This window comes from Pecten maximus, chromosome 17 (genome assembly GCF_902652985.1).
Source record: "Pecten maximus chromosome 17, xPecMax1.1, whole genome shotgun sequence".
NCBI lineage: Eukaryota > Metazoa > Mollusca > Bivalvia > Pectinida > Pectinidae > Pecten > Pecten maximus.
Window position 1 is genome coordinate 12,237,875 of NC_047031.1, and position 25,051 is coordinate 12,262,925.

At 32.4% G+C, this 25,051-nt stretch overlaps 2 protein-coding genes across 2 annotated transcripts; one reads left to right on the plus strand and one right to left on the minus strand.

The window, feature by feature from the left end:
- Positions 1 to 216: 216 nt before the first annotated feature.
- Positions 217 to 9,781, minus strand: LOC117315671. The gene is made up of 12 exons (XM_033869966.1): positions 9,483 to 9,781; positions 7,725 to 7,910; positions 6,475 to 6,641; positions 5,585 to 5,674; positions 4,970 to 5,050; positions 4,364 to 4,423; positions 4,024 to 4,104; positions 3,434 to 3,475; positions 2,695 to 2,851; positions 2,110 to 2,192; positions 1,384 to 1,585; positions 217 to 650 (listed from the first exon to the last, which is right to left on the minus strand). Exons 2-12 carry the CDS (start codon positions 7,888 to 7,890, stop codon positions 553 to 555), a joined length of 1,227 nt encoding a protein of 408 aa, XP_033725857.1. The 5' UTR covers positions 7,891 to 7,910; positions 9,483 to 9,781; the 3' UTR covers positions 217 to 552.
- Positions 9,782 to 11,948: 2,167 nt separating this feature from the next.
- Positions 11,949 to 18,386, plus strand: LOC117315808. The gene is made up of 5 exons (XM_033870205.1): positions 11,949 to 12,413; positions 12,838 to 13,224; positions 13,689 to 13,947; positions 14,308 to 14,420; positions 15,942 to 18,386. The coding sequence occupies exons 1-5, from the start codon at positions 12,056 to 12,058 to the stop codon at positions 17,471 to 17,473; spliced, it is 2,649 nt and encodes an 882-aa protein (XP_033726096.1). The 5' UTR covers positions 11,949 to 12,055; the 3' UTR covers positions 17,474 to 18,386.
- The last annotated feature ends 6,665 nt before the right edge of the window (positions 18,387 to 25,051 follow it).

Here is a 25,051-nt window from a genome sequence, read left to right on the forward strand (position 1 = left end):
TTACTATAAAATAAAACAATATTATTACTGCAATTATACACAGTAATATAATAAATATATCTTTTAGTAGTTACCATAATTGTAAAATATACACAGTAATATAATAAATATATCTTTTAGTAGTTACCATTATTGTGATATATACACAGCAATATAATAAATATATCTTTTAGTAGTTACCATAATTGTAAAATATACACAGCAATATAATAAATATATCTTTTAGTAGTTACCATTATTGTGATATATACACAGCAATATAATAAATATATCTTTTAGTAGTTACCATTATTGTGATGTATACACAGCAATATAATAAATGCACAATAAAACCTTTTTCACTTTCTTATACTCACTACAACCAATGCATACTATCACTCCCATACCCACTATTATTTTCTACAAGGAACTTACTCTAATAATTCATGAACACACAAAAAATGAATACTAAATCACATACACATTTTATGTAGAAAAATGGAAATGTCCTTCAACTTCACTTATATTCTAATAACATCACATAAATGTCTTTTCACTTCGTTCATTTTCTTTTCATTTTCTTGCAAGGCTAACTAGGGCACTAATTTTGGTCCTCATGGAAAATTTTACTTCTGATAGGAGATTTCGCCCATGAATGGACACAGCATACTCTGTCAAAAGCAAAAGAAAACACTTAGTCATTTCTTACAACTTGGAAAGTATAAGGGATTGATGAAATTTTAACCATCAACATTTCATACAAAAGTCATAAACATAGTTTGTAAATTATTGTAAGTATAACTATTAAGCAGTTCATCAGTTGTCTTGACTATTTTATAACAAATTTAAGAAAAAAAGACTTATTTTTATAAATACATGTACAACATTATCACTTGTCTGTTCTGAACTTCTTTGAAACCCCCACTACCAAATTATAATGCAAGTTTGCAGGAATCTTCCATGGCCAAAAGGTCCACACACCCAGAGCCATAAGGGGATAAGCAAAAAGGGCTCAAATTGATGGAAATGTTTAAAAAAATATTAGTACAACCCTGATATCGTAGAGCAGATACTCTTTAAAGGGTTTTACCATAATAGTGAATTTCACTACTCTAGGTTTTCAGGTTTCCTCCTGGGGAAAGGGAGAATTCTATTATAGTTAATATAGAGGGATCACAATTATGCAATATTTTTTTTTTTATAATTCAGACTTGTTTAGAATAAACAGTATTGAAAGGCAGTATGCCCATATTGCCCGACATATCCCAAGAGGCTGTTGGTCAGGATTCACAGTAGGGAGATAAGTTGTAAAATTTGTACAATTTCCTTGTTTACATCTAGAGTTTGTATCTTCATGCAAGATATGAGATAAGCCAGTGCTTTTGTTTTTGTTTCTATAATTACCTTCAATGGTATTGACAATGGTCTTGTCCATGCCTTTCTTTCCATGGCATCCTGTCACATTTCCACAGTCAACGAGTTCAGTGTTGGTGTAAAACACTGACATCAGATATCTGGCAACCTGTGTTCCCTTCTGCTTTCTTTTTGCTGTGGTTATGTGTTTTGGATACACATAAACCCCAGTTCCAGGTAATAGCTCAACCATCTGTAAGAATAACAAATATTTACATAATAACACTAAGTTCATTACTTTAAAATTGATTTTATTTTCTTAAGTTTGTGATGTACTATTGGAGAAATAATTTTGGGTATGTAATCCTCCTATTCACAACAATTTTAACATTGTACATGATCCTTTATGTTTCCCAAAGCACACTCAGTGCTGACACTCAGTGCTGACTATAAAATTTATAAATGGAAGTCATCACCAAGAGGTCTCATCATGATAATTGAAAATTATACACAATTCATAAGTTGAGAAAGTCGAAAAATGAGTCCAATTGGTACTGTCTTAATATGGTTTAAGCAACCATGCCTAACCTATAGTCATATTTCCTACTGAAGCCAATGAAACAATACACATTTGCAATAAAAGTTATGTAGAATAAAGTTAAAAGACAAATATATGACTGGGCACTTTGACTTATCTCTATTATGTCATAAGTAACTTTTTTAAGTATTGACAATTGTATGATAGTTTAAATATATAATTATCATTGTTCCACTTACATGGTGAGCATTAGCCGATGCTGATGGCACCCGCCCAGCTCTTGGCCTTCCATCAGCTTGTAGGTGGCATGTTGACTGTTCATCTGTTGAAGGAAATTGACAAGTTAATCTAAGTTAAATAGCCAAACCTAATAGTGAGTGTGCATCTTACTAACAAAAGCAGCATTACACTGGTAAAAAAAAATGTGTGAAGAGTAGGTTTAAAGATCACTTGATCAACAAATGCTTGGTTAAAACAAAACTTTTTCAACACTGAAGAAATATGTTTAAACTTTTAAAGGTAGAAATTGATATAAAGGTATTGGAACACTGATTAGGAAACATTAAAAAAAAAATACTGATCAATAATCTCTATTAATTTTTTGGTATGACTAAGTCATAACCATGGAAGGTTCATAGTCGTCTGGTAAAAAAGCATACAAAGTTGGTAATATGATAAGGGGAAAATATTTATTCGCCTTTGCAACAAATTTTGCAAGATTTATAAGTCCGAGTTTATTGTTGAGAAGCTTGTATGTTAACCTTACTTTCGTTGGATACACCAAAGTACAAAAGGCTTAACAAATAAAAAGCAGTTAAACAAACCTCTGTTGGCACTGGTCCCATTTTTCAGTGTTTCTATCTCCTCTCTAGCCGACCACAGCATTTCTTCCAACCGTCTGTTGTCGCTCTGCAGCACCTTCAAGTTATCATGTGCTGTTCTTAATTCTTCGCGCATCAATGCACAGCTGGCAGTGAAGCACTGTAAAATTGAGTAAAATATATATATTACCTGATTACCTGAAGTATTCAATATAATAATCAATATGTAAAATTAAGATGAAGATAAATCAAAACAGAAAGTTAATACTGAATCAGATGTACCTGAGGACATTATTACCAATTAAATTACAAGACCTGTAACATGTAAATGCCACGGTAAACTACAACATCCCCTGCTTCCCAGACAAAAGATCTTGTCACACATCAATAAAGGATTCAAAAAATAAAATCAATTGTAATATATATCTACTAATTAAGTGAAAACAAAGTGCAGTTTATTTTATACCAACAACAAAAGAATGGAAAAGTTTTGACTAATTTGAATAATTACGAATAACAAACCATTTCAATCCTGATTTGTGGTTCCAAAGACTCATTTAAGCAAAACAATTAAATACCCTGATTATACAGACTTTATCTGGAAGATGTGGAAATTATTGACAACAAATTTTACTCAAATCTGTCAAGTACAGTAAAGAGCCTTGGAGCAGTAGTACTGCCAATGCTGTCATCACACTATATCCCCCATTTTGATGAAGGAATATAAAAGTAGTACACATACCTGGTCTGAACCTCCTTCCTGATCATAAGATGTGTGTAGTGTCTGAAAACAACAGTGACAACATTAAAGATTTACTTTGTTTTTAAAGGTAAAATTAAGACCTCATCGCATTGGAGATAGATATGAATATCACAACTGCTTGCAAATTCCCATTAGACACACAACATAATAACAAGTACTGATCGAAACATTACATTTAGTCCACCAAACTACCCCTGTATACCACAATGGTTATAGACCATCGTGACCCTTCAGTTTGGATGCATGAAAATGAAGAATCTACTTTTATGAATGTCACAGTGATCTCATCTCCTATGTCTCCTGTTGAGTCAAGGGGTAGATCTATACCTTCCATGAAATATATAGGTGCTACAGGGAAAATGTGCACTGTCAATGAGACTTTTTGTTATGTTCATTACCTCTGTGTTTTCACTGGTCTATTTTATTATTTCTTCAAAATCAAATAGTCATAATTGGTGATATTTTATGCCTTGGGCTCTATTTAGTAAATAGAGATAATATTTGACAGAATATGTAATAACCAATATACATAATTTTTTTATTTTTTATTTATTTTTTATTAAACCTACCTCTCTGGCATCATTCAGCATTCTGCTGACTGGAGTTGATTCCCATTGTGGTGAGGAATATCTAGAACTGTGTTGGTCTTCCTGTACAAATAAATCATACTTTAGTCCAAAAAACCTACTTTACCTAGAAGATTTACTTATGGTAGCTACCATCAGCATAATATACTTATCTGATTAACCATTGCATGTTGAAGAAAGGGCTGTAAAATAGTTTATTGTGAATCCAAGACCTGACATAAGTATGTGATCCACTATTATAGAATAGTATTCAATGTCCTTTCAGTAAGTAATTTATATAGAATTAAGTGATAAAGTTACACAGCTCCACCAAAATACTTACATTAGATATTCTTCTTGGTGGCCTGGGGGTAAAATGCAGCTGTGGCATCTGAACAAGATCCTATAAATGTAAAAATACAACCATTAAAAAACCCATAGTAACCTTAGCAAATGTATTCATATTTCTGGGCAACCAAGTTTTTTTCAATGAATAACCTTGACCTGCTTTCAAGGTTAAAAGGATCATACATGTTCGAAATAAACAACTTCTTCATAATTAAAAATGTTCAAATCTTGAAGTGACTAGTTCTTAATATTAATCAAATGACTAAGGTCATGATATTGGTAACCTGACATGCTTATAAGATGCTTCCCTTATTTGTTTACATTATAAGCATTTACCAACTTTATAGGTCAAGGATCAAACACACTATGGTAATATTTAACTGGAAGTGTACTGGGCAGAATCTTTATTGTTTTATGTGTTATTTTGGTACATAAAGTTAATTTATGTAAAACCTGCATGAAAAATCATTAAAAAAACATAATAATTATGTTGCATTTTATTCTTCACTTAGCCCAGGTGAGTAATTTGTGCCCATTGGGCCTGTTATATCATTCATATCATTTTCAAAGAATAAAATGGTGTCGTACAAAAAGCAATTACCATATAGTGTGGTGAAGAAAGCTGTGATTCTACTGGTTGTATCACACTTGGCTGCAGAACTGCTCTTGGTCTGTTTGACTCCTTCAAAAGATGATTGTACACACATAAGAACATAATTGTTGGGAAATAGAAATTATCACTTTGATATAAATAATATAGATTGTACATCAAATAATATTGTAACTCATTTATTGTCCAAGTAAGACATTTTCTTTAAAGAGCAGCAGTTTAATTATGTTTTTGTGTATAAATAGTCTAGGAAATTGCCATAACAAAAAATACTTGTTTTTCTTGTATGAATTGACTTCTAGTTCAAGTGATCATGACAAATTTTTGGTTAATTGAGTTGGATCATTTATAAGTCAACTGATAAAAAACATCACTGAGAGAGCTGGAAGATTACCCACACATTAATGCACATGATAAAGTACTGGATTTGATATAAAAAAAAAGGAAGTCAACGAGGGCTCTGATAGGTACCATATTGATTTTGTCTGATACATCACATACTAATCTGATAATAGATAATTTCTCACAAACAAAAGTATTTAGATAACAATGTCATCTTTAAAAGAAAGAGAGCACATGTACATCATCATAATTTAACTTATTTACCATAAATGTAGGTGGCTCTGTGTTTAAATTTGTGTATAACGACACAGGTTGACATCTGGTTTCAATAGCTGGCTCAGGAGTCGTAGTATTCTGAAAACAAAAAGATCAATTCATGACTATCTTTTTAGACTTGTACTGATTTACAAAAGGCCTAGCTGGTGGTATTTTGGGTTCTATGTTTCAGTCAATTGATCCAATTTAACCCAGTCAAGAGTGTCAACCAGTAGAGATCAGTCAAGGTTTTAATCATTTTCAATAGCTAGTGAAGAAAGGATACTAAAATGTGCTTTGCTACATAATCCATTGTAAACATGAGGCCATTACTCTGTAAGTCACTGCAGAAAACATTTTTATGTATATTTATAGACTGTATATACCAATTTAAGTTTCAGAAATATCACTCATATATATATTTGACACAATTTATCATGTTCACAAGGTCTGATGGTATTTAAAGGAAACCATGGAATATACCATTGAATCTGTCTGATTGTCAGACTGATCTAAGGTCTTATAAGGTGTCATCAAGGTTTTATCAAAGTCAGCCCATATCTTTTCTCAAGTTTGTGTTGAAATGATTCAATGGCGATGGAACTTCAATGAGTAATAATTCTTAACTCTGTCCTATTGTGAAACTAATCCAAGACAGAGTGATCATTTGAAAAAGTATCTGCCAATAAGTGGATATAACACATAAACTTAACTGTATCTTATTGTATTATATATGAATAAGTGATTGACATGGGAAAACGCATGACTTAGAACATTTTGTAACATTTTAAAAAAACAATGAATTTTCCTTCTGTTCATAATACCTTTGCAAGTAGCTTTTTGTACAGTAAATATAACTTTGACTTTGAATTAAACATAAAAATGATTTAGAATGTCACCTTAAATGCCTCAAGTGATTGTAGAAAGGATGAATTTCTTCTGATTTCTTCAGCTTTCTTTTTCTCTGTCTCAGCTTTCTTTTTCTCTGTCTCAGCTTTCTTTTTCTCTTTGACTTCTTTCTGTCTTTGAAGTGCCTCTTTCTTCTTTTCCTTTTCAGATTCATTTTCTACATGACCAGAAAAAAAATACTTTTAATTTTTTAGAAACAGAATTTTGATATAGTTAGTATTATCACTTGTGTGAAACTGAATTTGATTTTTACCAATTACAATAATTTGGAAATGCTTTTTTTGTTTTTCATAAGTGTTATTGCATAAATGTAGGCCAACTGTTAACTAAATAAAACATTTTGCACCACAAATGAAGAATTAAGTTTTAAAATAAGGCTGTCATAAAAGAGACATCAACAAGAAGAAAAATGATTTGCCACTAGACAGTTAATATTAAGTTTTACAGTATCATAAAAATGGCCATGACCACTCCAGTACAATAAAGCATAGTTAAGGGCATGCATATATCAGAGGGCTTTGATTGTTATAGGTTTCTGTATTTGTTATAGTAGCTAGGTTGTGCTATGATTCTCATTTCTTTCATTACAAATTAAAGATAGCATTTGATTTTCAGACAGCTATAAATCATGTCTTCAATGATTAATGAAATTAGCAAATTGCAATATATTTTTTTTTGCGAAAATAGTAAAATCAAATTTCTTTTCAAGAAAACACAACTTAATTCCATAATTATAAATCTAGCAAGTTTCCAAGAAATTGAAAGAAAAATGTAAAGCTTGAGACAAAAACAATGTATACTGAATCAATTTAAATAAAGGGAGAATTACATTTGCAAAAATCATTGAAAAAACTATTTCAGGAAAACACAACTTCATTTGACAATCGTTATGTAAAAGCTTCGAAGAGGTTGCATGAAATAATGTTGAACGAGATCTCCATACAAATGAAAGTTTACACCAAACAGACAATGCCAATGCACATTCCCATTCCATAATATTCCTGTTAAATTTTAAAGGATGTTTGAAAATCAACTATCTTGTAAGTTGCAGATCTAGATCAATAAAATACATAGTGTCATAGTAAATGGTTCATTGCACTGCACAGAGACTGCATGGATGTCACACTTTACAATATTAAGTAAGAAATCAATGTTTCAATTATGTAGAGTACCTAGAAATAATTCTCTTTACAAAACACTTGTCCATGTATGGTTCAAATAAAATGAAAAAGATGTTAACCTTTATTGGACTGCTTTCCTCTGCAAACTTTCTTCTTAGGAGGAGCCTGTGGTTCAGGTTGTTGGTTATCAGCTTCCTCAGACTCCTGAGTATGTGTGGATCCAGAATTCAAAGAAGCCATGTCCATTTCTTCATGTTCTCCTGTCTGTTTCTTCCTCATCAACATTCGTAGATACTTGGTGTCAGCTACAAAAATTAAATCAGTATACAATTCAAATACTTTATCTTATTGAAAAAAACTAAGTCAGTTAAATTTTTTGTATTTGTTTTAATATTGCCCGATACCACATCCAAATACCAAGATATCAAAATATAATGATAATTCAAAGGTGACCTGTCATTTGACTGGAAATAGCAGCTGTTTTGTTGAAATATGGACCCAAAATATGTTGATTATTGCCTTATTATTGGGAAACCAATGTATAGCAATTTACATAGAGTTCCTTCTAACAAATAAAAATTGATTAACAAGAACTGATTGTAGTGGGGACCATTACAGAAGTCTCTCAAACACCCACACAGTCATATCCATGTGCTCGGTATCCCTCATAACCTATCTACATCAATTTTGTCTTCAACCTGTCATTTTTTTAAATTTCAATTAATTTTTAATTTCCGATCGCAAAAAATAATTTGTTTTTAAAAATGTAAAAATGAGAATTTCTGAGACAGAAACCTCCGAAGCAGAAGAAATATAAATTACACAATTACCTTTCATTTGACTTAAATGTAGACGTAGTAATACAAACATTTTTAATGTCAATATTTTAAATTTTAAAAGTTTTTGGAATGGATTTTTGGAAATTTTTGCATTATAGAGTTCACTTAACAAGCCAAAAGTCGCATATTTATGTCTTTCGATCATCAGATGAATATTTTACAACATTTCCATAGACCAAGGGATCTCACTTGTTTCAATCAACTGGAACATGCAGGATACTGAGAATATGTTTTGGATTTTTTTCATTTTAGAAACAAAGTGTTCTACATATTGAAACTTGCATATATAACCTTAGTCAGTTAGGTATAAAACTAAAGTGACAGTTATAGATTTTTCTTTGATGGTGTCTTGCACTGTACAAATAAACAATTGATAATTACCATATCTTTGTTGTTTTCGCCTTAAAAAAAACACTATCACACACGCCTATAATAATGTGAGTGATAGATGTGTTGTTATTGGATTCCAATTCAAGTCCCATTCAAATAATTACACTACAAAGCAGTTATTGTTATAGGTATAGCTGTGAAGGGTTTCATAAAGCTACAATGGATGAGCAACCATACATCATGTTTTTCTAATAAGGTATTTATTGACAATGGCCTGGTGAGTGCACAGCTAATTAATGAGTACTGATCAGGTTAAAGCACTTCTCGAATTAAGCAAAGAAAACACATGAATAAATCAGTTAACAAAATAAATAAATTTTGAAATTCTGTCATTAAAGCTGAATGTTTTACTAATGTATGCATTAAGACAAAAATAACACATCATGAGAAAAATGGCATGTTTTATCCATGGTCACTGGTGTTATAACAGAGAAGCTACTTCATAAATGTAGTGTGTCATTCACATTTTGACAACCATTTTAATTATTCTGTGTTGTCCACTTCCCAAACTCAACAAAGGGTATATTTGCTATGGTCAGTGACACTAATTAGTAGATCACCCCTATATAGGAGTCATATGTATTAAAACAGTCACTCAACTATGACTAATCCAAGTGTCGCTGCCGATTGCACAGGTGAAGTACCTACCTGTACTAGTGGTCGATCTGCACTTTCCAATCACATTTTAATAATCGAAATAAGTAAGCTATAGCAGATTTCCAGCCCAACAAAAAAAATGTAACATGTTTGGGATCACTTTCAATCATGTACATAATTAGAATGAGATCGTAAGCAGGCCTAGTTTGCAGCATGGCAACACAGGCGGCAGCCATTTTGTTGTTAACCTGAATAACCTTACAGTATGTACATGAGTTCTGCAGCACATGAAAAGGTTGGAAGCGTAAATCATTGATGTTACATTTTGGTGGCAAATATAATAACAACAGGATTATTAGCATACAAAAATAACCTAAAGAGGCTGATCAGATAAAAAAAATATAAGGCCTAATAAAAAAATTATGCTTAATTAATGCAACACATTTAAACTTTATTTCAGCAAGAAAACTATGATACAAGTTTTATTTGTTAACAGGTTTACAAGAATTTTATTTCAGCTATTTAGAATAAATGAAGTTTTAATTGTAGATATCTACTTGTATCAATTCAAACAAAAAATAGTTATTAGAAAAAATGTTTGAATTTTTTAAAATATTTATTTAAATAGTTAAAATATCAGGATTTCAGAGCTAAGAGTCATCACTGAGATTTTTATCCTACTGGATGCCCTATTTTTTTAAAAGATTATTTATATAAGAACTTGTATTGATTTTCAAGAATAGTCTGTATATTATATTTAAAAAAAAAAAATGTTGCTGTGTCTCAAACATAAAAAAAAACACCAATATTTGCAAATTATGTTATCCATGATTGCCACGGTGCATGATATGTATAATGAATTTGAATAAAATTTGTTTCAGCCATGTAGAAAGAAATCAAATAGCTATATATTGTGATTTAATTTATTAATTTATTAAAATGCTTTAAATGAGAAAGAAAGAGTCATCCCCCAGAAATTACGATTTCTGTCCGGATCATTTCCACTTAACAGATATTGAAATTTATCTAGTATGGCAAATGCGTTCCTATTCAAACTGCTTACCATCTACTGAAGTAATTTATTTTCAATGTTTTTCTCCATTTACTTTATTTGTAAAAAAATATATGCCCTTTTCAAAAGATTTTTTTCTCTCAGTAATTTGGATTTGGATGAACCATGGCCAATGTAATTAAGCCATGTCACTGTGTGCCCTACATGGTTTATCGCACAAATAATTGACAACCAATAAGTGTCACTATCCCAGCCATGTGTACCTGTTACCTAGAGTGTAAAGGGCTTCAGATTAAAAATTGTAATTTCTTTTGGTGCCACGATATAAAAAAGGTTTTTCCTAAAAAGGCAATTCCACAAATAGACCTATTTAATCAATGCATCACATAAAGACATAATCTAAATTAATTTTGATAATAGAAAGTTAGATTTGTGATTAATAAGTTGTGATAATAATCAGAGGGACCCTGATTTTCTACCAAAAGAGATTTTTTTCAAAATTTGATGAAGTTGAATTGGAAGGTTAATAATTTCATTTTCAATTAGTGAAATGGAATAAATTAATAGTTAATTAGTTCAAAATTTAAATACAATCAGCAAATGTTATTCAAATCAAATTTACAACAGGCATTAATTATATTGTAAAAAAAAATGGTAGAAAATTTCACATATTTACAAACTGATTTCTGTATCAGTTTCAAGACAGACGTTTCATATATTGTTTCAGTTTATAACAAACTATTTTTGACGAAACACGCAAGCTTCTAATAATCTAGAAAGAGGTGATTTGATTCATGTGATTTATAATATACACACATGCAGTCTAAAGCATAATATTGTGTATATATATGAATAAACCAGGCCTATTATAATTAAATCAAAATCCATTATTGTATTTGTACAGATATACCAAAACTCTTGACTATATATATGAAATATTTACTAAAAACGGTCGACTATTTTTATTCTTCCCACACTCAATATTTTTCCATCATAAACATATTACACTCACCTGAAATGGCAACGATCTTGCCGTTGTACTTTCCCGGGAAGCCTGGAATCTTTGAAAATATGTCGTCGCCTACAGCGTATTCATGGATTTCTTTCCGCGGTCGTTCTACCGTTTTCAATGAAATAACGAAGTATGTGTCGTCTTCCCAGTAAACTAGTGCACGGTCCATCGTTGTTTACGTTTCGAAGTATGTCACAGGTTAGAGTTCAAAGATGAAGGGTCGATAGAATACAAAATTTTCCCGCTGATTTTTCATTGGTCAATGAGATATTCTCGTTCTCGCGAGATTACGCTTCGATTTTCACGCCTGTTTTCATTGGTTAAATGTGCACACACACTCTCGCGATGTTTCTTTTTCATATCTCATATCAATTATTCAAGACATAAAACAATATTTGTAATTAATAAATAAAAATTGTGTTTTAACTCTTGTTGATTTGACTTACTTGAGCAAACAACACATGTAATAACGAAAAATATTATAACACAATTACCCAGAAGTCACTTCCTGTTCCGGTTTACGCTGTAGTTGTGTTTTTACTGAACCGTGTTTGCACAAATCTTTCAATTTGTTACATCCGTGATTAACACTGAACCATCATGACTGGAAAGTTGAAATCAACTTACAGAAACTACATATCAGACACATCACTGGACGAACCAAAGACAACTGCATGGAGACATTCACGTTTAAATCTACCTTACGATGTAGGAAGTCGGCCGAACCGTCCCTCCACAAATCTTAATGGACAGACCGGCAATATCGCAGATGGTGTTGAAGCTTTCAGAGATTTCGTGCAATCTTTCCACAACAATTCCATTCAAACACAGAATGAACAAGACAATTTCTCTCTGGATGATCCTGCTTTACAACATGGGAAAGAGCCAGTACCGTTATCGACAGATGAAAACCGCGACGAAGAACCTTTTGAAACGCACGAGCTTGATCAAGAAAATGGTAGGTCTAGATCAATATATTACTATATTGAATTGTGACGATGCGAGTCAAATTGAAAAACGTCAGTAAATATCCCCAGCATCTTTATATTTGCAAAAATAATGCCTAGTTGATGATAACAATGTAAATATATCACTACACGGAATCTTTCTTTCATTCATTTATTCTACCGGAGTATTTTGTTCTATGAAATTTTGTACGTGTGCATGGCTTATGACTTTATACGATCACTTATACCCTTTTTTTCCAAATGTGACAATGACTTTCAACCGAGTCCACTCAATTTTCTTAAGAGTTGAAAAGGTAAATTTATCCTTTTAACCTTAACAAAATAATGATCATTCCTTCCGTTGGTTTAATAGGTTCTCAAAAAGTTCTCTGATATATATTTATAAATTTATTATTATTTTTATCATTGTTTTAGATGATCAGACCAACCCAGTTATTGATGGTGCAAGACCTATATATAAGGATGCCCCCATATCTGTTGCTGTCAGCCTTCTGATGATACTAACATATGCCATGACTTATCACTTGTCTGGTGAAGGAACAGCTGATCTTCTGCTTTTGATTGAGTTGCATTGCATTTCACCGAACTTTTGCAGTAAGACATTCCAAATGTTTACTAATTACTTTCGAACACTTAGAGCTCCTTTGGAATTCCATCATTACTGCTGTGAATGCCACCATTATTACGGTTTGCTCAAAGTTGATACATGCCCAGGATGTAAACGACAGTCACAACCAAAGGACCCTCCATCATACTTCATTGTTCTTCCGATTATTGACCAAATAAGGTCCCTGTTTGGAGGTATGTATTATTTCTTTTTTTTTCAGTGATAAAAGAGAATGAAGTATATTTCAAATAAAACCATATACAGAAGGGACATAAATGAAACTTAAAGTAATGATCAGTACAATACATGTTTCTGACCAAGTGTTGTTTTTTTCAAGTACAGTATCCAAGATTGACAACTGCTGCAGCCATATTAAAATCTATTCAAATACAATGTATATTGGGAAGTAGAGCAAATACAGCCTTGCATAGGTCCAATACAAATCATTCAATGGTGACCATTTGGTTTTAAAATATTAACAATTTATATTTTTTTCAGTAACTTAACTGCTTAAAAATCATAATTTTACTTGTGTGCTAAATTACAGAACACCAATTTGAAATGGCAGACTGTTGTGTTGATTCATTTGAGTAAGATCAATTTGTCAAATAGCTTATTTTTAAAACAAAATATTGAATGCAATTATTTATCATTTTAGAAACAACATTGATGAAGGAAATTTCTGACTACAAAAAACTATTTTTGAACCACAATGATGGAAATATTCGGGATATTCTTGATGGTCAGCTGTACAAGGACAGGTTTTCAAATGGATTCTTTAAGGATGGAGGTACCAACAAGAATGAGTTACACATCTCTGTGCAGATGAATACAGATGGCGTCTCACTGTTCCGTTCTTCGTCCTTCAATATATGGCCTGTTTACTTTGTCATCAATGAGCTGCCACCACACTTAAGGTACTTAAATGATAATAGTTACTAAAGTACTTGGGGGGGGGGGGGGGGGGGGGGCAAGCATATATCGGTATAAACCATTCAATTGTCAACCTGTATGGAGGACTGCAGGCAGGTAGATGCTGAAACAAGACTGAGTCTGTTGTATGTTGGAATGAAAACATTGATGGGTATCTATCATTTTTAAAAATCAAATGGGACTTGTCAATATTTTGAAAATGATATCCTGAACAAGCCAGGTAAAAATCCTAAAAACTATGTTTGTTGAAAAATTGGCAGCTTCATAAAAAATCTACATATAACTATTACATATGAAAACTACTGTTATGATATTTATTAATACTTAATCTTTGCTCATTACAGATTCACCCGAAATAACAGGCTGTTTGGAGGTTTATGGTTTGGTTACACAAAACCTGACTTCAAAGTGTTCATGAAACCATTTGCTGAAATGCTGCGTGATTTCTACAATAAAGGTAATCAATATGGTTTAAACCTAGATTTCCATCATACAAATGCGTAACATGTGAATCAAAACTATTCATGTAAAGAATTTTTCTTAGTAATTACAATTAACTGCTACCTAACATTTTATTTGGATTTAAATACTCCTTCTGCAACATTCTTGAGGAAATAGAGTTTTCAGTTTCATTTAACTTTTGGCTTACATTTAAAGTTCTGGTTAATTCATATATGAAGATCTTGGTAATCAGGATGAAAACATATATGGGGTTGTGATCATGAGATGGTACTTTGATAAATTGCATATGGTAGGCTGGGTTCAAGTTAAAATCTCATTTATGGGTTGACAGGGTTTGAAATAAATTTATTCTGTTGTTGGGTGTGTTTGATTTTTTATGTACCATTTAACATTAAAATGACATCTATACCAGGGTACAGTACACAAAAAAAGTGGATATGGGGGAGAGTAACTAAAATTTTAAATCTCTTCTATAGGTGGGTCCCCTGTCTTCCACCAATAACATATATGTTTTCCAGGAACAGTCCTAAACAGAATACTGTTAGATTTTTATGGTTAGCAGTCATATACACTGTTCATCTTACCCACTAATGATGACGGGCTTTCAAATCGCCTTTCATCTGTGGTTCAACATCATGCACCCATATGTCCCTCCATTAACAATCATTGCTATTGTTATATATTTATAATGCACTCAATCGATCTTTCTCAATTTTCATCTGTATGTTCCCTTTTGTCAGTGGTTGTTCATGTAAATTTTTTTACCGAACAGAAAACAAAAGGTGACCATTTTTAATTTTGAACCAAAGAAGTTTGTTAATTAAGTCTCCCAAAAGAAATGGGGGACTTATTGGTTTTGCTCCGTTTCTTATAATTCTTCTTCCGCCATGTATTTTTTTCTGCATTTTCAAAAACTTTTTGTCAAATTCTAATGAAACTTTGCACGATTATAGGGGTGGATTAGGAGGGGGTACAAGAGCCTTTTTTTTTCGAAATTGAGTAAAACAAAAAGCTGCCATAGCAAGCTTCTGATTGGCAGAAATTCAGATATTGTAAAATTTGGTATATAGGTGTTTTGATGGAAGGTGAACACAATGGTACCACTTTCGAAAACCTGTGTTGCCATGGAAACTTCTGATTCGTCAAAATTTAGATATTGTTTGATTGCTACCAAAATTGGTACCTATGTGTATTGAGGGATGCCGAATATAATGGTACAACTGTGGGGACATTTAGGGGACTTCTGTAATGGTTTCCCATTACAATTAGTACTTGTTATAATTAAGATAGTGCAATTATATTGATTAGAATGTAACTATGGGTTGACTGGCCATCATTTCGAAATTTTGAGAGACAGTACTTAATGGATTTTTCACTAATTTCATATAGTCCTAATGGCATATTTATTTCACTTGTGAAATATACTCGTAACTGTTATTCAATATGACTATCCTCAATTTATATTATGATCAAAACCTTGGAATGCTTATTTTTAATTCTCTTTTCTTTTTTTCAGGAATTGTGGTTGATGATATCAAAATAAGAGGTCTTCTCTTGAACTGTGTTTTCGATGCCCCTGCCAGATGCTTATTCCACAACATGGTGCAGTTCAATGGATTTCATGGGTGTCCATACTGTATGAGTCCTGGAGAATCAGTAAAAACCAGTGAACGAGGACATACCCATGCTTATCCGTTTGACAAGTCAACGGCAACCGGTCATGGAGAAACTAGGACTCATCAAATGCTTGTGGAACAAGGAACTGCAGCAGAACAAGACAGGTTAACTGGAAAAGTCGGGAATACGTTTGGTGTAAAGGGACTAACCTGGTTTTCTTTTTTACCGAAATTTGACATGGTTAGGGGAGTGGGAATAGACTACATGCACTGTGTGTGCCTAGGAGTGATGAAAATGCTGATGTCTTTATGGTTTGATAAGTCTTATAGAAATGAACTTTTCAGTATTTCTGGACAACTGAGTGCTGTCAATGAAAGACTCTTAAGCATAAGACCCCCTACTTATATAACCAGACTCCCACGCACCCTGTTAGACATTGGCCATTTCAAAGCCACTGAATACAAATCATTCATGCTGTACTATAGCCTTCCTTGTCTGTTTGGAATTTTACCAGAGGAGTACTTTGAACACTTTTTGTTGTTAGTACAGGCCATGTTCATCCTGCTGAGTGACCACATTACTGGTGAACAGTTACTTCGAGCAAAGAAGATGTTGATGCATTTCAGTATCAATGTGCCAGCATTGTATGGAGAGAGGTACATGACCTCAAACGTACATCTTCTTCTTCATCTAACCGACAAGGTTCGGGATTTAGGACCACTATGGGCAACATCATGTTTTTATTTTGAAGATTTTAATGGTCAATTAAGAACACTTTTCCACGGGACACAAAAAATAGAACGACAAATTGTCTTTGCTGCAAGTGTTCATCAGAACTTGCACAAAATTTCAAGTTGTATTAGATATGGATCTGATGAACAGGAACTTTACAGGAAATTAACAGAAAAAAGGATGTGCTCCAAACGAGAAAAAATTGCAGACAACATGTTCATTGTCGGTGCTGTTACCACCAATTTTTTGACAGAAATGGAGCAGCATGCAGTCACACATAAGGTTGGGCCATACCACAGACTGTTGTTTTTCAAAAGAGCCTACATTAATGGGTTTATTGTCCAAAGTAAGAACTATAGAACAATGACAAAACGAAACAATACTGTGGTACAGTATGGCAAAATGGATTTTGGACAGGTTATAATGTTTGTAAAAGTGTTTCTTCAGTGTCCAGATGCCCACTTTTGTACCATAATATGCAAGTGCAAGACTCCAGTTTACCTTGCAGTGATTGACAGTATATCCATACTTCCCAAGCAGCTGTCATCAGACAATAAAACCGTTTTACAAGTCTCTCCAGCATGTGGAATTTTGAAAGCTGTCAACATAAAAGACATTACTGCCCTGTGTGTGTCTGTACCCATATCTAAGGACTTGTCCTTTCTTGCAATTCCTGTAAACAGGGTTGAGAAAGAATGAAACAGCAGATAGGTACCAAATGTGATTTCATCTTCCTAAACCGAAGACTGAACTAGATGAATATCAATATATGTGCATTTGACTATTTCATACAATATACAGTGTACTTAAGTAATGCACAGCTGTACATAATTACAATTTCTCCAAATTTAGATTATATATCAGTTTTAGGAAGCTATTAGCATGCAAAAAGTTAATAAGTTATATGTATCAAGTGGTATTGATTTTGAATTAACAATGCTTTTTCGTTGTTGAAATAAGCTATTTAGCTATGCAATTGCATAATAATATCATAGCTGTGCAAGTTTGATACACTTTTGTACATGTTGTCACTATGAATTCATTCGTGAATGACTATTGAAAAAAAAACCAATACCAATGTTGTTAATAAGACTTAATATAAGTTCTGTAATGATGTAAAACAGTCAACCTGATTTTTACACTTTTGAACATGGAATGTGTTGTATACGTTTAATATCTGTGACTACGTTTAATATCTGTGACATTTTAAAAGAACAATGAGATTGAAATGATGAGGACAAAAATGATATATATGAGAATTTATCTGCCCTTTTTGTAATGATGTATATATTGATGAGGACAATAATGATATATATGAGAATTTATCTGCCCTTTTAGTAATGATGTATATATTGATGAGGACAATAATGATATATATGAGAATTTATCTGCCCTTTTAGTAATGATGTATATATTGATGAGGACAATAATGATATATATGAGAATTTATCTGCCCTTTTAGTAATGATGTATATATGAGAATTTATCTGCCCTTTTTGTAATGATGTATATATTGATGAGGACATTAACAAATGCTATGAGAGTTTTACTACCTTTCATAATTTGATGTGACTACAATGCCATAATCATTCACAAAAATAAATGATTTATTTGTAACTTTCTTCTTGACCTTATTTTTCACTCTCTTCTTATGTTTTACATGACTGAATACATTGGAAATATTTCTATGTAATGCTAGGAATAATAAATGTCAATGAAGTTTTCAGTATTTTCTAGGTACAGAAAAGTTATACCTAAAATAATCTAAGTCTTATCAGAGATCTCAATATTTTCTAAGTCCCAGAAAGGTACTAAAAAGTTATCCCTAAAATTTTCAAAGTCCAGAAAAGATACAGAAAAGTTATACCTAAAATAATCTAAGTCTTATCAGAGCTCTAAATATTTTCTAAGTCCCAGAAAGGTACTAAAAAGTTATCCCTAAAATTTTCAAAGTCCAGAAAAGATACAGAAAAGTTATACCTAAAATAATCTAAGTCTTATCAGAGATCTCAATATTTTCTAAGTCCCAGAAAGGTACTAAAAAGTTATCCCTAAAATTTTCAAAGTCCACAAAGGTACAAAAAAGGTATACCTAAAATTTTCTAAGTCCAGAAAAGGTACAAAAAGTTACAATGATAAATTCTAAGTTTTCAAAAAGTTAAAAAAAAGTTATAACTTTTTAGTACCTTTTGGAAAAGGTACTAAAAAGGTACTAAAAAGGTACTAAAAAGTTATAACTTTTTGTACCTTTTTTTGGTATGGGAAGTCATGATTGTCCAACTGTCAAAACCACAATACAAATAAATCGGTCGTACTCCGATGTTGGCCCAACGTTGTACCAATATTCAACAGCCAACCAACCTCTGATGCGAACTTATTACAGTGGAACTTCGTTAACTCGAAGTCGACGGGACCACGAAAAAACTTCGAGTTATCCGAGTGTTCGAATTAAGCGAGTTATCGTTTTTGGTGAAAAGTTTGGTCAATATTTGTCAACATTATATAGTCATTATAACTTCGCTCTGTCGCTCATCAGTTTAGTGTGAAGACTGGTCAATACATGTAAATATATATGTAATGTTTCGTTATGTCACTTGTAATTTGGTGTAGTTTTGCCGATATACAGTCACGATAAAGTTTCTTTCACTTAGTCACTTCAATAACGATCTGATGTGCAAGTCATGTTTGCAAAAGGTAAACGATAAAACGGAATTCGACAAAATAACAAGTTATTAATATCAAAACAAATAACCGTTTAAGTTTAACATAGATTGCATACAAAACGTAACAGAACCATTACCTTTTATTGGACATATATAAAATACTGTTTGATCGGCCTACTTACTTTTTATTGATAACCACGCCATTTCCATGTGTATTAGCACCGGAAGTTGGGCTGCGCATGTGCGTATAAAATGTTACTGTAACTGAGCTGGCGTTTTATCCGATTTAATACACAGCACTGACCGTTACAGTTGTACTCTGAACACCTCGGCAGTAATTACGCTATTGTTTCAGCAGTTTAAAGATTTAATAGGCGCCGGTGACTGTGTCATTTCTACACCTGTAAAAACATCAGCCGGGTAGATCTACCGGTGTGTCAGAGATTAGTTCCGCTTGAGCGAACGGGTAGATGAGTTGTTGACTATCGTGTGTACTGATATCGGCGACCGCCTTGGGAAATTACCTGATGTAAGTAAAGCAGTACTTTTTATCACCAAGACTTGTTGTTATAAGATTCAACCGACAATTTCTTTTATGAATTTATGAAACACTTATAATAGCATGTAGGTTAGTAGTGCCGATATGTTCAGTATTACAAACGGAATTTAGCTCTTAAAAAATGTCGGCGTTTGCCACCGATCGACGAAAATTATACTTCGAGTTATTCGAACATTTCAAGTAGGATTTTTATTGTTGGGACCAAATTTTTACTTCGTATTATCCGAGTTTTTCGAGTTATCCGAATTCGAATTATCCGAGTTTATTTTACTAAGATAAAGAGAGAATTCGGCCGGGACCGGCGAGGTACTTCGAGTTAAGCGGGGTATTCGAGTTATCCGAGTTCGAGTTAACGAAGTTCCACTGTAGTTTAGTACGAGGATAGCCCAACGTTGGCCCCATGTATGATAACCGATGCCAACGTTGGGCCAACGTATGTCTGCTCTCTGGGATATTGTAATAATAAGATATTATTTTATTATGATCATTTTATGCAAAAAAAATACCTGTCAATGTTCGCTGTTGTCTCCCAAATCGTATGTATTTACAATTGATGCATTATATGGATAAATGAGATATTTTTCACCCCAGAACACCCATTTAGTCCAATCTAGGTGTTTTATTCCGTCCGGATATCAATCTAATTAAAATCTAGATGATCATTCTCACTACGTTACATGAACTAAAGTAGTGATAATGACCATCTAGATTATAATTAGATTGTCCATATATACCCTCGCTTTTCATATAGTAGTGCGCTCTGGCCCTTCACCAGACATGGTGTTTGGACCAGAGAAAACTCGGGCTATGTACATGTATGTACGATTGGACTATGGGATTACCTACATTGAATATTCCATAAAAGTTGCCAACAAATGCGTGACAGAGAAAACGCTTCCGTGACAATCTGACAAGTGTCGCTGTTCACCCAATATTTATAATTTGAACACCATAATAGTATGTACATATATATGTTATGTACATATATATGTAAGTATAAATTCGGATGAACATATAAAACGTCTTAAAAAATAGTGCTCATTCCATCGTTAGCTGTTTTCCTCTACAATGTGTATGGTTTCTCTTTACAACTATCACTGTGTACACGGTGGTGACCGTAATATATACCACGGTCATCAAAGATGGATGCCGGCGAAATCGGTGAGTTTTGGTTTTTTACCGAATTTGATATTTTTACGATAACATTGAAAGTTTCTGAGGCGAGCGGTAGGAATATTTTAACATGCTGTTTCGAAATATATAATATATTCTTGACAATAATCCATTTTAACGTAAGAAGTGTTGGAAAAATATCTCCGAGATGACCGTGATATATAACGTGTTTTGATTTAAATTATATAATAAATATAGTCTTAATTTGAATACAGAAAAGACGAAAATAATGGTCTTTAGAAACGGTGGGAATATTAAAAATAACGAAAAAGTGGTTTTACAATAAAACTGAACTACAAATTGTAGACCAATTTAATTATCTAGGGATGCTTTTCAATTATAATGGTAAATTTTATGTTACCCAAAAGCATGTGGCTGAACAGGGCAATAAAGCATATTACGCTATATATAATAAGTTAAAAAATCATGATTTTAACATTAATACCCAATGTTCTGTGTTTGACACATATGTAAATAGCATACTTAGTTACAGTGCCGAGGTATGGGGTTTCCACAAAGCTTTAGATATTGAAAAGATACACCATAATTTTTGTAAAAAAGTACTTGGTGTGAAAAAAAGTACATGTAATAATTTAGTATATTGTGAACTCGGAAGATTACCATTGTCAACATACAGAAAACTTCGCATAATTAAGTATTGGTTGAAACTGCAAACTTCAGATAATTGTATTTTAAGAAATTGCTATGAGGAAAGAATCAGATCAAATGACAGTTGGATTTTAAACATAAGAGCCGAATTAGATAAATTAGGATTATCTCATCTTTGAACGATATAACTTGCAATGAAATGAAGGCTTATAAAATTATAGAAAAAAGATTTTACGACGTTTATCGTCAAGAACTTTTATCATACATACAAGCAATTCCAAAGGGTTTTCTATACCGACATCTTATCGATAATTTTACATTACAATTATATTTAACTAAACCTATTAGTAGTTCTTACAAAAAGAATATAGCACGTATTAGACTAAGTTCACAAAGTTTAGATATTGAAGAAGGACAGTATAGAAACCGTCCTAGAGATCATATGATATGTGAAGTATGCAATTCTAATGATATTGGGGATGCATTTCCTTTTCTTCTAAGGTTCAACTGTTATAAGGCAAAAGTACATTAAGCCATATTATTACTGACGTCCCGGTGTTTTTTAAGTTGATCCTGCTGTTAAATACCCGGAATATTGGAGAATTAAATAAGTTAGGCAAATATATATCTATGTGTTTTAAGCGCCGAAATAATTATATATAATTTTGCCTTAAGATAGGTTGATACAAACATATCAGAGCTATACTTTCATTTAAATTGCATATTAGTTTAAAAGACACGTCGAATGGTTGAGATTGTATAATTATATGATATAAAGTATATATCAGTGTACTTCCTGTCTACGAATCAGTGGTCCTTATAAAGCTAATATGTAAAATCATATATGTACTAAAGTAGGGATTGGCACTATTTACCGTTTCTATAGTACTATTATATCATGCTTGTATTATCAATGAAACATATTGTATACTGTATTACTTTATTATGCATTTATGATAAATATCTATGAATATTATCTATACTTAATAAATATGTCTGTGTTCATATAGATTTTATCCTAGGGCTAATTTAACATCGAGGATTTGTATGAAGAATTTCTTTTAAAAAGTCCTGAAAATTTAGTGGTCAATATAATGAATGTTAAAATACCAGTGCATGAATATGGAACGCCATAGCTGTCACACATGACCTTAAAATAATATATTAATTGATATTTTCATTATATCATTACACTTTATCAATATATTATTCGATTTTATCATTATATTGTACGATTTTGTCGTTATATTGTTATATGTTGTCATTATATTATTTGAGTTCATCATTGTTTTATATGATGTTATCATTATATGATTACGTTACACCATTATATTATACGCTGTTGTCGTTATATTATTTGATTTCATCATTATATTATTACCTTTTATCATTATATCATTCACTCCCGTAATTATATTATTTTGTTAAATCGTTATATTATTCTATATTATCCATATACCATTCCGTCATCATATTATTCACACATACCATGATATGATTCCAACATGCCATTATATTATTGTACAACTTCATTATATTATTGCACAACTTCATTATATGTTAGATACGATACTGACAAGCGTCTTCGCGAAACCGAAGTAAACGGAACTTTTCACCGGGGTTACGTTTTGCCATATTACTACCGCCATTTCTGGCGGAAAGTGCTGACCTATAAGCTGTGGAGCTGTGCATAAGCTTTTGTAAGTAGACCTATTCATTATTAGAGTCCACTATGATATACATGTAGTTAATAACCGGTATATATTTAACATTGGTTTTTTTCATAGTTCAGTTATTTGTCAAGAATGTGTGTTGTATAAAACACAGTAGATCACTGTCTCTTGACAATTTTACCGGTGTGGACTCTGAACTCGAATGTTGGTTTTATGATTAGGCTAATTAGTAAATAATAAGATGCCTATCAACATTACTTATTTTACAACGATGGCGAAATCGAAACTGATATTAATCACACTATTATAACCAAAGTGTACGTGGTCGTGGAAATCTACACAGTTCACTTAACAGAAACACGCCAGTCGGCCGGGTGGAAGTTTAAATAAATGGGTCTTATATAATTAATTACTGTGGGAGAAACCCAGAGGACCAGGGAGGAAATCCACATGGTCGTGACCCATCTATACCGCCTCTTGGTAAAAGGCAAGTGTTTAATAACACTATGCAATCCACCCTAGGTTCTAGTTTGATTGATACCAGAGACATATATACAGAGAGATTGGTAGCTCTCTCTTTCCCTTTGTGTTTACATAGGGGTCCCTGACCTTCCCACAATCCTTTGCGGTCGCTCGGTTCAGTCTTCACTTGACGCCAAATCGCGAAATTGTGAAAACCACACACATAATTATCGATTATTTCTATTTGAAATCAACATCCAGATCCAAGGTAAGTGCTTTGATTTTATTAATAGCAAAATGCATAAGTGTTATCAATATGAAATATGTAACAATTTGCAATTAATGCCAACAATGTGCATGCTAAACAGGAATACATCCTATAAGAATGATTGTTTTTGGTTAATGTGGTAGCTTTTGTAGTGGCCTAGATCAAACGATGTGCTTTTTGTGTGCGTTTAAAATTGACGAAATTTTGGTCTGACGTAATGGCGGCTTAATTACAAAACTAGGATATGTCGAATAGGACCCAATGGATTTTCGAAAATACGGATTAATGCCAACAATGTGCATGATTAATAAGACTTTATACCATAATAATGATAATTTTTAGTTAATGTGGTAACTTTTGTAGTGGCCTAGATAAAACGATGTGCTTTTTGTGTGCGTTTAAAAGTGACGATATTTTCGTCTGACGTAATGGCGGATTCACCAGAACAAGTCGAAGAATTGCATTTTGAGACACGCACAATACGCAATATATAATCAGCACATATTGATGAACCGTCATCATATATAAGAAATGACATAATTAAATCACATGTTTGTTCATATGTTCTTGAAAACGGATGAATAAGCTTGATCTACGTTTTATCGATTAAGTCAATTCGTCCACAATATAAATCAAGGGCCGAAGTGACTTGTTTAATAAGCTTATAATTTAGTGTATTCGTTTCCATTTAATGTTATTATTATTAAAGAATGTCATTTATTGTAATGTCACAATTTGGTCAGTATGAATTATTAGTTAAAGATATCGATACTTCCCTAATTTTCACAATTTCCACAAATTTGTCTTGTGCTACAAGTTTACAGTCATATTAAAAAGATATTGATGTAAACACAGAATCCATATCTGTCA

Excerpts from the sequence above, each read along its gene's own strand:
- LOC117315671 (XM_033869966.1), bottom strand. The coding sequence starts at position 7,890 with ATGTTGATGAGGAAGAAACAGACAGGAGAACATGAAGAAATGGACATG. Across the intron at positions 6,642-7,724 it reads AGGAAAGCAGTCCAATAAAG|AAAATGAATCTGAAAAGGAA; the intron begins GTTAACATCTTT and ends CTGGTCATGTAG. Across the intron at positions 4,105-4,363 it reads CACCAAGAAGAATATCTAAT|GAAGACCAACACAGTTCTAG; the intron begins GTAAGTATTTTG and ends TTATTTGTACAG.
- LOC117315808 (XM_033870205.1), top strand. The coding sequence starts at position 12,056 with ATGACTGGAAAGTTGAAATCAACTTACAGAAACTACATATCAGACACA. Across the intron at positions 12,414-12,837 it reads CGAGCTTGATCAAGAAAATG|ATGATCAGACCAACCCAGTT; the intron begins GTAGGTCTAGAT and ends TCATTGTTTTAG. Across the intron at positions 14,421-15,941 it reads GCGTGATTTCTACAATAAAG|GAATTGTGGTTGATGATATC; the intron begins GTAATCAATATG and ends TCTTTTTTTCAG.